At 40.3% G+C, this 16570-nt stretch overlaps 1 protein-coding gene across 1 annotated transcript in view; it reads right to left on the bottom strand.

Moving 5' to 3' along the window:
• The window catches only part of SLC28A3 (solute carrier family 28 member 3), a 101974-nt gene that overhangs the window by 10554 nt on the left and 74850 nt on the right, over positions 1-16570 (bottom strand). The window contains exons 12-17 of the mRNA XM_088470188.1: positions 13449-13579; positions 11450-11618; positions 9546-9743; positions 9114-9195; positions 4892-4990; positions 2587-2713 (exon numbers count right to left, since the gene is read on the bottom strand). Of these exons, the coding sequence (XP_088326314.1) occupies positions 2587-2713; positions 4892-4990; positions 9114-9195; positions 9546-9743; positions 11450-11618; positions 13449-13579 (806 nt within the window). The remainder of the gene's footprint in view (positions 1-2586; positions 2714-4891; positions 4991-9113; positions 9196-9545; positions 9744-11449; positions 11619-13448; positions 13580-16570) is intronic.

The following is a 16570-nucleotide window of genomic DNA, read 5'->3' as shown; positions in this document are numbered from 1 at the left end:
TTGCCTCCGTAGAGCCAGTTTGTGCAGGGACAGATTAATTGCCAGCTTGTTTTGTGGGGGCCCAAACGAACCAATCATTTCAGCCACAGTCGTGTGGCAGACCCTGGCGCTGAAATTATTGGTTTGTTAAAGTGTGCATGTCCTGTTTATACAACATAAGGGTGGGTGGGAGGGCCCAAGGACAATTCCATCTTGCACCTCTTTTTTTTCTTTGCATTATGTACTGTTTGGGGCCTAGTTTTTCAAACTGCCATCCTGTCTGCCACTGCAGTGTCACTCCTAGATGGGCCACGTGTTTGTGCCGCCCACTCATGTCGCTTAGCATAGTCATCCATCTACCTCGGTGCATCCTTTTGGACATAAAAACACTATTGTGAGGTGTGAGGTGTTAAGAATAGACTGGAAATGAGTGGAAATTAAGGTTTTTGAGGTTAATAATAGCATAGGAGCAGAAAAATCAACACATTCTGTGATTTTAGCTGTTTTTATGCTTTTTTTAAAAAAAATACAGATCCAAAACACAAAACCCAGAACCCAAAACACCGAAGGGTGGTTTTGGCAAAACCAATCCAGATCCAAAACACGAAGAAAGATCCAGATCCAAAACCAAAACACAAAACACGAAAAGTGGCCGGTGCACACCCCTAATATATACACGTACACAACAAGATACTATATGCAGCGCTACACCCTTAGTGTTCTGAATGTCCAAGAAATTTTTATATTGAGCTTCTGCTTCAAATACCCTTCACCAGACAATGGTGGCAGCTGGATGTTCTCCAATAAGGACCGTTTTTGCAGGGTCCAGGCGATTTAAGAAAAACAAAAATGAGAACACAGCGCCTTATAGTTTAGTAGTATCGAGGCTACAGAATTTCCTTAAAAAATATATATGCGTACCCTATGGGTCATATGTATGGGCATATAGCAAATTTCTGGATCTCCACACCAATGCGTCTTTTCCAATGAGATCCCTTTTATCTGCTGCCCATCTGGGTCCCCCGTAGTGTATTAATTACGATTTAATCAGTACATAGAGAGAGAAGAGAGACTCTCATTGTGCAGTACTAACATCATTTATTACAAGCACCACACAAATAGATATATAAAAAACATAATTACAATTGAAAATCTTTAAAAATAGCTTATCTCAGATTGGCTCAACCTAGCCAGATCAAGTACTTGCATCACAGCGTCACCGTACTCTATGCGTTTCACCCCCTACGCCCTACTTTCTGGACTTCCCCAGGAGAAGGAAGCCCAGCCAGTATGCCTACACATATGACCCATAAAGTACGCATATATATTTTTAAAGGAAATTCTGTAGCCTCAATACTACTACACTATAAGGTGCTGTGTTCTTATTTTTGTTTTTCATATATACATATATATATATATATATATATATATATACATACACATATACCTGTATATATATATATATATATATATATATAATATATATATATATATATATATACACTGTATATATATATATATATATATATATATATATATATATATATTTAATCTTGCCTTCACATGCTGAACAAGGCCTCTTTGGCAAACTTCACTATGCACAGTGGGGGGCGCACACCAGGGCCATAGCTAGGGTAGTGCGGCCGGTGCCATCGCTCAGGGCACCACAGGTCAGGAGGTGCTGTTTGGGCCTGCCAAATTTCTGTTTATTATCATTCTTGCTTGTAGCCACCTTTTATTTCATCCCCAGCATCTCCTGTCTTCTCCTATCTCTTCTCTGGCCCTTCCCCATGAAGCCATGGCCCTTTTTTAAGTGCATTATGTTGCTTTGAAAAATGAGGGGGGTGCCAATGCTCTTTCTGGCACAGGGCACCAAAAAGTCTAGTTACGGCTCTGGCGCACACTACGCTGCTGAGTATGCCCAACAAAGACACAATAAAAATAAGCTCTGAACATCGTGTCTTGTCAGCTTCTGATGTTGAAATCATAGGGGTAATGTAATTGTGGCCATCTTAAAAAATCAGTTTATAATAGACACAAGATAATCGGATAAATGGAATTTCCTAATATGCTGATTTAAGTGGCTATTCTAGCAGATCAGACTTATATCTCACTCACAGTAATGTCCTGATCTGCATAAGGAAGTAAATCTTATTTTATCCAACAAACACTCCATAATTGAATCATGTTTGAGTTTGAATAATATACTTATCTTAATTTCCCTTTATTTCGCCATGAATAAAAGATAAAGCCCAGCTTGCGTATAATGCATTTATGCACCGACTACATTGCCAGACGTATCGGTGGGAATTCAATTAGCTGCTAAAAACCCTGCGTACTAATTACCAGAGGCCTCAGAGGCTGCAAGGAAAATCTGCATTAAAATACAGAGTCTGCATTTTTACGCACTGGAAAATACATTTATTCTGCACTTTACGCACAATCAATGGGTTAGCGCATATGAACTCCCAGTTTACCTTGCGGGGAAAAGGCTAATTAATTGAATAGATTTTCCCTGTACTGCGCGATCCATTAACTGCTGGCTAATTGAATTGCCCTATAGTATTGTAAAAATCAGGCGTTATCTAGATGATTCAACATACTTACCCTTGAAGGTGGGTTAAGCAGCAATCAAGTATTTCCTGTGAGCTAACAGGCAAAGTCGTGGCGTTAAGAAAGGAATTCTCTAACAAATCTCTACATAGGCTTTGATCAGTTGGTGGAGTTAATATACCTGTAAATAAATAAATGACATTTTAGAAAGGTCTTTACTATACATGCATTACTCCGGATACAATTACCGGTAGTTATTTATTAACAGTTACTTGTATTGCGTCAGCATATTCTGTTGTGCTTTACAATTGGGAAAAAACAGTAATATAACAAGACACGATAATAACAGACAGATAGAGACGTAAGAGGGCCCTGCCTGCAAGCTCACAATCTATCGGTCAGTAACAGATGTTTCTATATCCAGTAACTGGACCAAGGAAACTTACTTTTACTACGTAAAAGAGTTCAAACTATTTGTCTATAAACAATCAGTAACTCCTCTCATAACTTTATCCCCAAATATGTTTAATTCTATACCTAAAATGCTTGCAAAGATAATGGGGTTAATTCAATTTGCCATGAGGTGGCTCAGTGAGTAAGTGTGGGCATATGCTGCACTGACAATGGCACCGTGATCGCGGATGTTTGTTCCTAGGTCTGTACTAAAATCCAGAATTGCAGGGCAAAATCGTGGCTATAGCGCATAGCGGTGCTCGCGTCTAATTGAATCAACCCCAATGTGTGAATGTAATTAGTTGCTCATTTGTATAAGCCACCTTGTGTTCTTAAGGAGGATAATTCAATAAAGTTTGACAAATAAATGCCTCTTCTTCCACTATATATATCCTTTAAAGGTTATGCACTAAGATTTTTAAGAACTCACAGCATACAGTAACATGGAGATGCAGCATGCAGCGTTGAACCGAGGCCCCCATTTAACAACGAAGCATAACCCCTTTCGCTAAAGGGGTTATGCCACCCTTTCTGGATTTAACAAACAGCAGTGATCTAAGATTACCGCTGTCTGTTAAGCATCGCTCTCACCATCTTTGAGATGGCGGAAGAGATGCGCTCCCCATTGCCGGCAATGGAGGCCCGGCGGTGTCTTTCCGGCTTCAGCGAAGCCTTCCAGGCACTACTGGGTCAACCTGTCATGCACATGCGCAGACGGACAGTCACGCATGCACATAACACAGGAGCCCCGTCGCTGGCAGCAGCCCAGCGGAGGACCTCGCCGAGGACGGGACTTCATCGGAGAGTTAAGTATTGGTATATAGTAAATACCAGTGAAATTTTCGTTAGTATCAAGATGATACTAAAAGAAAAATTCCGTTGGTATTTGCCTTTGCTGGGTGTTTATTCCCGTATTTATCATATTCTGGTATAAGGGTTCCATATATACTTTTTGTACTCCTTATACACTTTTTTATTTTCATTTGTAAAGGGCGTGGCTGAAACCGCATACATTCACGAATATACTCGCCACTTATCCCGAGGTCAAACAGCCATTTCCTTATGAGTACGCAGTCACTTTATTGGCATTCAGAAAGTCAACAGCATTGTTTCAACATGTTCTAAATGTTCACTTTTGTTATGTTGACATTAAACATGTTGACATTCACAATGTCGACACTGACATAATGTCGGCAACTAAATTGTTGACACCAATTTAATGGCTATGCTAGACTAGGGTTAGGTTGCAGTTAGTGTTAGATTAAGGTTAGGGTTAGTGTTAGGTTGCGTTTAGGTAAAAGGCTGTGGGAAATCCCATTTTTGACATGCTGACTGTTGACATTCAAAATGCCGACATTCGATATTATGTCAGTGTCGACCTTGAGAATGCTGACATTTGACATGTCGACATTCTGCACATGTCGACAACCTGACTGTTGACATTCAGAACATGTTGACGTTATGCTGTTGACATTCTGATCGTGTACAAGATATAGCATCACCCTTAAAACATACCTCACGTGTTTAACGTTACACTCCAAATAGGCACACGTGCGCAAAAAGATGAATCTATGTTTTGCAGTAAAATTTCTTCTTTATCTGCCATCAGATTCCTTCACAAACCCCTTTTATGCCAGAAGACTTTCATGTGCCCATTTTATGCCACCAGACTCCTCCAGGTGTGCCTTTATAGCATCACACCCAGTCATGCCCCTACATATGTAGAGCCCCCTCATGCCCCTTTATATTGCCCAGCGCCCCTCATGCCCTTATATATGATAGAGCCCTTTCATACCTCTATTTATGCCACTAGATTTCTTAAAAGACTCAAAATACATACAGCACTTTTATCAGAAATGACTTCTCTTACTAAGCTTGGATGGTTTCACGTCTATACTAGTGTTACCTGCAATACACGCTGTCATGAAGCAGGCTACAGTCCCAGCAATCATGGCTCTGATGGCTCCTGATGCAATATCACTTCTTCTGCTGGGGGCCATGGAACCTGAAACACACAAATCAAATACCATGTAATAATACAAGCAAATGAAATAACAAACATGCAAATCATTCAGGATTAAGCTGAATACTGTGACTGTTATTTTTTTTAGTGACATTTAGATTTAGCTGAATCATAAAATCTTGAGTCATTTAAAAAAAAAAAAAAACATGTAAAATATAATTAAATACAGAGTGACATAAATACAAAATACCAGCATCTGCTGTCTTCCCTTTTAAAAATCAAATGGGGATATTCGTAACTGCTTTGCTCCTAATGCAAATATTATTTAAGTAATGTAAACAGATGGCTGCAACTTATATAATAATATTATAATATTTAGAGATGAGCAGTTTGGGTTCAGAAAAATCTGACAGAACTGGATTTTGGGGTATTTCATGCCTAATTTGGATCTCAAAACTAACTTTTGCACTAGAAAGTATGGAGAAAGCTTTGTCACTAAGATCAATGAGTTACTGATAGGGTGAGGCAGGGCGAGAGAGCTTACAACAGGGTGAGAGAGGGTAGTAATATCCAAACAATTCCATTCTTGTAAGTATCCTAGGGGCTATAGATGGGTATTCTGTGAGGAGCAGCATCATCACATCTCTGATAGCAAAAGGCATCTCTAGCTATGTGAATGTTCATTAAAGTGGCAAAAACTCACAATAATAATAATTTTAGAGAAAAAATATTTTATTCTTGTTAAAATCCAAGTGGTTCGAGTTAGGTAATCTTGGGTGAGAGGTTTTATCATACTATCTCTGAAAGCTAAAGGCTGCTGTGTACGTGTGACTTTACAAAATTTAACAAAATTGTTTTTAGCAGTCACATTAATGATTTGTACAATAACAGTGACAAGGGAAAGTGTAAAATGTGCCTCAGCTGTCATATAGGGCCTGATTCGGTAAGGATCGCTATTGCGATCGTAGCTCTGTAATCACACGCAGATCCACGGCGAAAATATGCTAACGATTGCAATCGCAATGCCGTTGCAGCCTAACATAAGGACGCCCACATCCCTTTACACACATCCATAAGTGAAACCATCGGTAACATCGAGTACCATCGGTTCCTCACGCAGAAAAACAGCAGCCCTGACCTTACTTAGAAATTGCTAACTTCATTGCACGCAGTGGGAGCTCAAGCTGCGTATGACATTGCAGTGGATAATTTATGCACGCCCATGCAACGGCGTTCAAACGCACTGACACATCTGCGTTTCTCCGACCACCCCCCCGTCACCACACCCATACGGTGCTTCCTGGCAATCACTCTGTGATGGGTCTGCATAGTCACTGCAATCACAGTCCGATCGCAGTGAGACCTTTGCGCACGCACACTGTAATACGCATGCGCAGAACGCAACAATCGGCCGGCTGCATGCGTAAACGCAGTTGCAATCGGTAATGATTCAGGCACATAGACAGAAGCATAAGTCTTTTTTTGTGAGCATGAAAGGGACAGAATAAAGAGGAACAGCGCTCGTGGGTTCATCCAGTAAAAATCTAGTAAATTCTTATAAGCTGTTTGGTCAGTATAAAAAATACATTTAATATACTTTAAAACATATCATTATAACACAATATAGTCATATATGTTAAAATAAATACATATGCTAATAGCCATATACCATAAATAATGGACCGTCAGTAAGGTGAAAAGCAGTGTACACACTGGTATGTGTATATAATCATGTAGTCCCAAAGTCCTATTTCAGTCACTTACACCAATAGCTGATTGAAGGTGTAAAACTATATATTATGAAAGTTCCAATTTAATATACAGTAAGTAGAGAAACATGTATTACCCAATAGTTCAGGGAAAATGAATCACCTACCGCATCGAGGGCCTGATTCAACAAGGAACGCAGATGCTAATACGCATGCAATTGGTCGCTGTTTGTGCACTGCGCAATTGCGATGGGAACTGCGATTGCTGAGGCTACGCAGACCCACAGTGATTGACAGGAAGTGCCATTTTTGGGTGGTGGTGGGGGGAGGGATCAGGTGAACGCAGGCATGCCAGTGCGTTTCAATGCCGTTGCAGGGGCGTGCATAAATGATCCACTGTGTGGCCATAAGCAGCCAAAGCACTGATAGCGTGCGTGGCTTCTGAGTAAGGTCAGGGCTTGTGCAAGTGTGCATATAGGTCTGATGTTACTCGATGTTGGTGATTGTTTCACTATGTTCCCCTAGTATACGGATGTGAGTAAGGGGAAGTGTTCGCCCTTATGTTAGGATGCGATCACAATGTCAATGCAAACACTTAAATATCACGCTGATATTAGCAACTGCGGTACGTGCATATAAGCAGAATAGCGATCCATAGTGAATCAGACCCCATGTCCACAAAAACACTAAGAAGATGTGTTGTATATTGGGCTAATCTTTTCTGGGTTTAATTGGCAGTGATAAAAGAATATGTTTCCGTTTTCTTAATTCCTCTTCCATTTGTTAAGTTCAATGTGTCCCAGTTGAGCACATAACTCGTTTTTTGATTGGATTAAATTGATTTTATTTTGTGATCACTGAAGGATTTTCATTTATTCTGATGAAGTAGGACAGTTTTTGATAATTGACATAACCTTGGCCCAGGATACAGTAAGAAGTTTGTAGCTCTATAAAGGAGATAGGTCTGGGAAGGTGAAATATGTGTTGCACCACCAGGCAAATACAGTGGTTGAGTTGAGACCTTGGTAGAATAGATCATAGAGAGACATCATAGTCCTTCAGGATTGTTTGGTTTGGTGCAGTATGATCGACTTAGTATGTAATACAGTGATTCTGTCAGCAGAAGATAACCATAAGGTATCGGAGGTGCTGTGTGGTGGCAGATATGGCTCCACAATATATATGCAACAGAAGTTATTAGATGGCTTGTGCATAGGCAACAGCCAGTAAAGTTTGGGCTGTTTGAAAATGGCTACACAAATGAGGGACAGCTAGCCATCCATTAGACTTAAGCCAAATAATTGTGATTGTGTCTTATGAGATAGAAGGTTTCTATTGATCCTATGTGAAGCGAGAGATATGTCTTTACAGATCATATATTTCCACACATAAAACTAGAACCGGGCTCTTAATGAGTAAAGTAACTGGGGGAGATGCTTATCTCTGCTGCATGAGTAGTAGCCCATTAAAACAGGTCTTTTGTTTGCCTGGAAATAGGAGGAGTGTAAGTAATGAAATATATGGATTAATATCCAGCTGTGAGCATGGCATTAGAGATCCTATGCAGATCCTATGCATTTTCCACTGAAATTCAATTGGAGTAGTCTTAAACCCTGCAACCTGCTCAATCCTCTCCATCTCTATCTCTAAATGCAGATTAGGAAGAGAAATCATAGGTACGATGATGGGAAAAAACAGGTATTCTCCCATTCTTCATATTCCTGGATTCTGCTCTTTGCAGATTTCTATCTTCTGGAGAAAATTCTGATAGAAAACATGAGACTAGATATGGGAAAATCTTAGATGTTAGATTGTTACCACAAATGTCTACAGAAGATAAATATCTGCTAGGAACAAAATACAGAAGTGTCAAGACTGACAGTTACAGTGGGTACAATGTGCCTGCTTCTCAGCATCCTCTTGATGTTCTTGAATCTCTTCCATCTGGGTAATATTGTCCTGATGTCTGTCTCAATATGGCCTGGTGATCAGCCAGCTGTGTGTCTCCAATTCACACACTTGGGTTCTAGGGAGGCTTTTTCTGCCAACAGGTGCTTCTTTAATGGGCTGTATTAATCATTATATTAGTATTTTTAGAACGAGGTCTGAGGTTCTTTCTGGAAATAAGTGGCAAGTCAGACTCATCCTTTTCATTTGTACACTTTTTCACTAAAAAAGTGTACAAATGCGATAAAAAAAATTTCTAATGTGTGTTTTATAGTAGTATCTGGGTTCTTTTGAGGTAGGCATTTTTTTTTGCTTTGAGAAATAGCAAGGATGTATTTAGAGACAGTAATACAGGATCTTATAAATTAATTATCCATAAAGAGGTGAACATCCCCCTCATGAGACAGAGCTTGTCTAATACGTTACACTTGCTCATCAGTTAGACCGCACCCTCATGGTTTATGTACTAAAGAACAAAATATTTAGATAATGGAAGTTTTTATGCATACTTAGCCCTCCAATAGTAATTCCCAAGGAGCCAAAATTTGCAAATCCACACAAGGCATATGTTGCAAGTACTTCAGACCGTACCTATTTAAAGCAACAGAACATACTGTATGTTAAAGATACTTACAATATCTTAAAATGGCTACCAGTCTATTAAAACATAACTATCAATAGGAGTAACCAAAAATTCCTAGAGTTTTTATGCCAATTTAAATAGGTCAGAGACACTAAACTTGGATGGTCTGCTGTATATTAACATGTTTTAGATAAATACTTGATATTGCTACAGGTATCTGTGAGGGCTTCATTTTTTTTAGAAGACATCAATGTTCTATATTAATATAATTTGCTGACCATTTAAGAGAACATAAGTAATATAAAGACAACTATTTATTTAGTCAATAAAAAGAAAATTCTGGCAAAATCCTACTTACTGACATATATTGCTTTATTCCATTTATAACCATTGGGCCATTGGCCTTCCTCTTTGTAATCAACCCAGCAAGGTATTCATATGCAACAAACTCATTAAAAAATGTCTTGTATCCGATAAGTTTTCCAACGATGAAGCTATCCTCCCAGTCCACACCCATCATGAACGAGAAAGGCATGAAGACATAAGAACAGATTACCTGCTCACAGACAAAACAGATGAACAATGATGACTCTTTTTCTATATAACTGAATAATACACAACGATTGTGTATTGCACGTAGATGGAGAGCACAATAAATGTGATTTTGGAACTGCACAAATGACAGTAGAATAGATATGTAGCAACTTTAAATGTTGAGCTACCGAAGCAAGTTTGAAATTCATAACATGAAAGCTCATTTCAAATCACAAACACTATGAATCTCATGTACATGAGTTCACCTACATGTCTGCAATTGTGGAAGCATTAGAGAAGTTCTTCCTACATCCAACTTTTTCCATTTCAGCTCAGTTTACCTTTATTTTACTTACATTAATTATGAGAGGAGACACTGGGGCTATGTTTAATAAATCAGTCTTATTTGTGTGTTATATGGTTTTCCATTAATGTTAAGATGATGCCTACAAATGCTCTGCCAAATATCATCCCATTGAAAGTATAGGCAGTGACTCAAACTCTTGCATCTAATAGGTGCTACAAAAAGTTATTTCTCAAGGAAAATAAAAAGTTGTACACCTTCCCAGAAAGCAGTGATGGCCTCTGTAAATCCACCCTCCTCATCCCTTACATACTTCCTGACTTTTCTGACCCATCCACCAGTCCAAGTGGCAAAGACAGGGCATCTGGCGCTACAGTTTGAGTGACCATGGCCCCAGCCCCTGTAGCATAATGCTACAGAAGTGGACAAGATCTGGGGGCTTTTTCTGCTCTCACGAGTGTCAGGGTAAACTGTCTGAAATTTGGAGTCTCCTGGACATTCCAGGAGAGTATAAAAGAATGCTCCTTTATCATCTTTATATAATCACTCAAAGCCCCTAATTTGTACTCAGAAAGAAACGCCAACACCTTGCCCCCTTACAGATGTTACAGTCTGTGAATCGGTATCTGGATGACTGGTTGACATTAAAAAGGTCGACATTCAGGCGGTTGACACCAGAAAGTCAATACATACTGAATGTTGACAGTTAAAAGGTCAACATGGTCATTATGTTGACCACCAATATGTAGACATGTATTTAGGTCAACATTGTTAAATGGACGACAAATTCAAAAGGTTGACATTTAACATGTTGACACTAAAATGTCGACATATGGTTTTTAAAATTTGGTTTAGGGTTAGGTTAAGGTCTAGGCTAAAATAGCCAAAAAAAAGTTGTTGACATTATTGTGTCGACTTGTTAACTGTTCACATTCAGAACCTGTCAATCTTCTGGTGTGGGCTTTCTGAATGTCGACCTTCAGACTGTCGACCAGTCATACCGCACCCCGTGAAAATACAAAAAAACAGGTACAACTGCACAAAGGTAACCGTCAAAAAGCATCTGCACCTTGCGGTTTATAAAGTGGCTTATTATTTTAATTCATAAAAACATATCAGTACAATTATTTTTTATTTTAGTACTTGCATTTAATTGTAGCATGTACAGTACTAGCCTAGTGTATGCAGTTTACGCAAATAATAATAACTTCCACTTCAGATTTAATACAAGACAATGTTTTGTATCACACTAACAGTATTGTGGAGAACTGTGATAATGTATATTCCAAAGGAACAATCAAATATCAATCACTGTGAGAAATGTAAGACATCCAAAAGCTACGGTAACAGCCAGTTAGTTAATAACTATAAAAAGATGATATATTGCTATTAAAATGTACTTTAATGTATGAAATTATGCCTACCTCAAAGCTCAACTGTGGATAGTCAAACATATTTCCAAGCCAGGAGAGGGCAGCATTGAAGAAAGCTAACAGCGAGAGAAAGGCCATCAAGTTTACGGCTATATTCGCTACCAGAGGGATTGAAGCAGACGCTCCTTGACTTGCAGCTTCAAGTATGTTTCTTGCATCCCTGATTCAAGGCAAGCAGAATAATTCAGTGATAAATATTAAAGCCAATATGAATGAAGAACAGCGGCCTTTTCTCTGACAGTACTCAGTGGTATGCTGCACCGACACCTTTTCTTGGTATCATTATTAATTCTCATAACTAGTTCTGAAAACGGGAAAATATCAGTCAAATAATTTTAGATATGAATAAAACAATCATCTGCAGACTTGTCCAGAGCATGGAGGCTACTATAAGTCTTGTGTGAGAAAAAAAAGCACTGCAAATGCAGGACATTCGAGGCCGAAACACCAGTAAATGCGTAAAACAGTTGTTCAGTCTCTATGGTTTCTGGGGCCTATTCATCAAAACATAATTATCACTTGTGATAATTATGGTATGAACTCTGCGAGTTCAAACACAGTTTAGGAGGCATTCATCATGCCTCCTGCCCTAAACTATCACTTCTAAAAAACTGCTGTTTCTACGAACCAGTTTTTCGTAAGTGAGAAACTTTTCATTGCCTGTCTTGAAGTTGACAGGCTGGGAAGAGGGACTGGCTCCAACTTATCCCTGTCGGTGTCTGTCCCCTCCCCGATCCTGGTAAAGTTGTCTCCCCCCCCCCCCCGCGGGTGTCCGATAACCAGCCCCCCTCCGCGCGTAGGTCCAATCCGGACTCCCCCCTCCCATCCTACGGGAATCCGATCTGGAGCTGCCGCATCTTCTCCCTCCCCGGCTCACCTGCTGTGTTCAGCAGTGAGTCTGGGTCACATCACTGCAGTGTGAGAGCTCCTGGGCTCTGCAGTACAGACGCAGCAGGGAGGTATCTGAATAAATCCCTCTGCTGTGGCTGCCATGTAAACCCTCACAGGCTGCCGTGTAAACAGCTTGCTGTTAACTGTAAAATGGCAATAAGTTATGACAGTTATTCTGCCTCATAATTGATTGCCTCTATAAATTTTGTGGCAAAATTGCCAAAATCACACTGGTTCCTTAATTTCTAAACCTATTATTTAACCCTCTATGTCCTGATCAACAGGGTACTTAGTGGTGGTACAAGGGCCTGCCCTGTGTGCTTTTCCCCTTACCTGTCTTCTGCAGTGTCTCTACCATGGCATAATGTGTATAAGGGTATCTACTGTGGCGTAATGTGTATAAATGGCTCTACTGTGGTGTAACGTGTATAAGGAGTACTACTGTGTGGTGTAATGTGAATTGGTACTATTATGTGGCCCGGCCCCCTCCTATGAAGCCACGCCCTTATATTTTTGATGCGCGCACTGTCCCTCTTTTAGGTATGAAAAGGAAACTTTCGCCCTGAGCTCCACAAGGTCTAGAACCGGCCCTGAGGGTACTGTACAGTAGTGTTCAAGTGCTTGAAACTTGTCTTGGTTCCTTGACTAAGTAAGCAATTTTAAGACACTTGGGGGAAATTTACTAAGCCTTCCAAAAAGTGGAGAAGTTTCCTGTAGCAACCAATCAGCTTTTACCTATCATTTTATAAAATACACTTGATGATGCACTTGATATATGCTACCTAGTAGCTGATTGGTTGCTAAAGGTAACTTCTCGACTTGATCTCTTCTCCACTCTTTAGAAGGCTTGATAAATTTCCCCCTTTGCCTGTTTTCTGCAGTGTTACACAATTAGTATACACTAATATAATGTACTGTATTATCTTATTCATGCTGTAATGGAAATATAACACTATTATAAATTTCTGAGGAAGTCTCTGATAGTTAAATGCACACACAAACACAGCACTGTTTTTTTTATTACCTAAATATCATGTCTCATTATCTCAGTACCAGCATTGCTTGTGATATGTAAGGTAACAGGTTATATACTGCTTACCCTTTCTCCAGTTTAAGTCCATTCTCCATAGTTACTCTCACAGGTTCTGTCTCTGGCCAGAATAACTTAGCTATGGCTAATGCCGCTGGTGCTGACATGACAGAAGCCGTCAGCAAGTGTGAAGAAGACACCTATAATTCATCAAGGAAATAACATAAAATATTAACCTAATAATGTATTTTTGATCCAATGAAAACAGCAACCTTTTACATGGTGCAAACAAACACAACGCTGATGATTATAGACTTCTGGTCAGAGTTGCGCCCTGTGTGTGCACAACATCATGACATCACGCACATGACATCGCACACATAACGTCGCACAGGAGGGGGCGTGACCTCAGGATGCCGGATCGGCTGCGTATACTGTGTGTTCTCCAGCTTAGCCTCAGCTGATCTGGCTGGTTCAGCCTGGTCCTGGTTATTGGAAAATAGGGGAGACCCCACGCCATTTCTTCCCCCTAATTTCCAATACAAGCCTAGGCTCAGAGGCCCAAGGCTTCTTAATGATTGGGGAGAGGGGTGCCACACCGTTTTTTTTTTTATTTTACAAGTTTTAAAACTTATTAAAACCTTTTCAAATGGATTGTCGTCAAGTTTTCTGTTGAATACTGGGTAGAAATCCGATGGGTATCGACGGCAGTTGCCAAATGACAGTCAAACCCAATGCAGAGTAAATTCTGTTTTTTAGACTGCAATCCGCCGTTAATGCCCATTCAATTAGACAGCAAAACCTACGCTTAGTAAATATACCCCTTGGTTGTTTATTTTATTTGCATGGCATTTTTATTTGGACTACTGCAAGAAAGGACATTACCATTGTTTTGTAAACATTAGGGGTGATTTTCACATTTACTAATAGCATTCAAGACAGTATTCTCTCTTGTGTGTCTGACACATTACAACATTATTAATATATTCTGTATAAATTGGGCAGTGCGACTATTACAGTGTCAAGCTGCACCTGTAAGCTACTGCTAGGTGTAAGTATACGCACTTGTATGCCTGACATATGCCTGGTACAAATACTAATTTTGAGTTTGAGATATACCTGACGCAAAATATACGCATAAGTATGATTTTTGTATGATTGCAGCTTGACATGAGGCCAATGACTGGCATCACACTGCTCCAAATTGTATAGCCCCTGCTCTCTTCTCTGGTCCCTGCATAGCTGTCATTTGTTGTATGTCCTCTTTTATTTATTTACTGTCCATCTTTTGCCTATTTCCCAGTTTTCATCCAAATGTTGTTTGTCACATCTTATCTTTGGGCCTGACTCAGAGCTGTACGCTAATGCATTCGCAGCTGCTGTGTGAAAATATGCTAATCTGGTAGCCAGCTGGAAATGTAGTGAGATGCCCATCGTCGGTTTCACAGATCCAAGCAAGTGCGTACAAATAAGCAGCCGCCATCGAAGACCAATTCGATTATCGCCCAACTGAGTAGTCCTATGGTCACGCAGAATTGGCCTTCTAAACTGAGGATCGCAGATGCAGGCTACAGCATGCCCTGAAAACAGCTAGGACACGTCTGCATTTTATGTTTTCAATCCCCGTTACCTTCCCAAAATTTTCCCTGACTGTCGATCACTTACAAGAAATCCTCTCTGCAAGCGACATTGCCAAGGTACCTTAGCGTGTGCGCAGTGCAACCGTGACACATGCGCAATCAACCGATAATTGCTGAACTGCAGAAATATCGGAATAGTGTACATCTCTAAATCAGGGACCTTAGTCTGCTACTAGACTTGGGCAACATGCGGCTGCCGGGGGAATGTGAGTCCCAGCATGCACAGGCAGCATAAGGCTATAAGAGCATGACTGAGCATTTAGCTCTATGAGAGGTTGCTTACATCAGCCCCATCCTCTCCAAAGTGAACTATATCTTGAATGCAACTATGGCAAAGAGATTTCTAATTCTGAATTGCTGTGTAATGACATAATTACACAGCACTCTACAACGCATAAGACGCCTGTCATGTAACCCTCGCCGGGATTAAGTAGTCTGGAAGCCGGCGGTTGGCATTGCGTCCGCCGGCTTCCCGTACGTATACGCTCTACAACATCTCTCTCCCCCTCTTCCATCTCTCTCTCTCCCTATATATCTTCCTTTTCTATCCCTGTATTCCTCCCCCTTTCTCTGACTCTCCCTATCTTTCCCTGTGTCTCTCTTCCCCTTATCTCTGCCCCATCTTTCTCTTCCCACCTACCATTGTCTCTCTTTAGCCCTTTCTCTGTCACTCTGGGGTCTATGTACTAAGCAGTGATAAGAGACAGAGTGATAGGTGATAAGGTGTCAGCCAGTCAGTCATTTTTCAAACACAGCCTGTGAGATGACAGTTGGGAGCTGATTGGCTGGCACCTTATCACTTACTTATCACTTTTCACTGTCTGTTATCACTGCTTAGTACATAGACCCCTCTATCTCTTCTGTTCATCTACCTCTCACACTCTTGCACTCTTTTTCTCACCCCTCGTTTTCTCTCCGTCTCGTTTATCTCTAACCCAGTTTTCTCTCTCCTACTTTTCTCTTCCTCCTCCTATTTGTTCTGTCCCCTTTTTTCTTTCCCTCTTACCCTTTTCATTGTCCCCCCTAATTTCTCTCTTGTTTTCTCTCTCTCACTTAATGAAATGGTAACGTGTGTTGCAGGTAATCACAGATGTGCACATGAAATGGACGGTCAGATGCGTGCTTCTCCTACTTCAGTGGTGGCATAAGTTAGTGATGAGAGTGGGTGATTGGACTGGCCAAACTGGCTCGGGTAGTGTTGGCATAGCATGATGTTTGTCATTGGTGTGAGCTATGAGAGGGTGTGGCGAGGTGAAGGGTGCACAAACACTCATGCCAATGTCCGACCCTCACTGTGCATATCATAGATGGACAATTTAGCAGCATTATATAATAGATGATGCTGTGAATGGCTCCTATATTGAGCCCATTTTGTCAGTGGCCTTTCTTTTTTCTGAACTGCAATCATTGTACACTTAGCATAGTCTCATAATATTTTTCTATATGCAGCGTGCATATATTCCCCATGTATACCCCATTGAGCCCAATGTCTTTGTTTTCACTTGTATATTTTTAAATAGTTTTTTTGGAGAAGATCTCCCTTCTGCAATC

This window comes from Taudactylus pleione, unplaced genomic scaffold, assembly GCF_031769625.1.
Source record: "Taudactylus pleione unplaced genomic scaffold, aTauple2 ptg000095l, whole genome shotgun sequence".
Taxonomy (NCBI): domain Eukaryota; kingdom Metazoa; phylum Chordata; class Amphibia; order Anura; family Myobatrachidae; genus Taudactylus; species Taudactylus pleione.
This window is presented reverse-complemented; position numbering and strand designations above follow the sequence as displayed.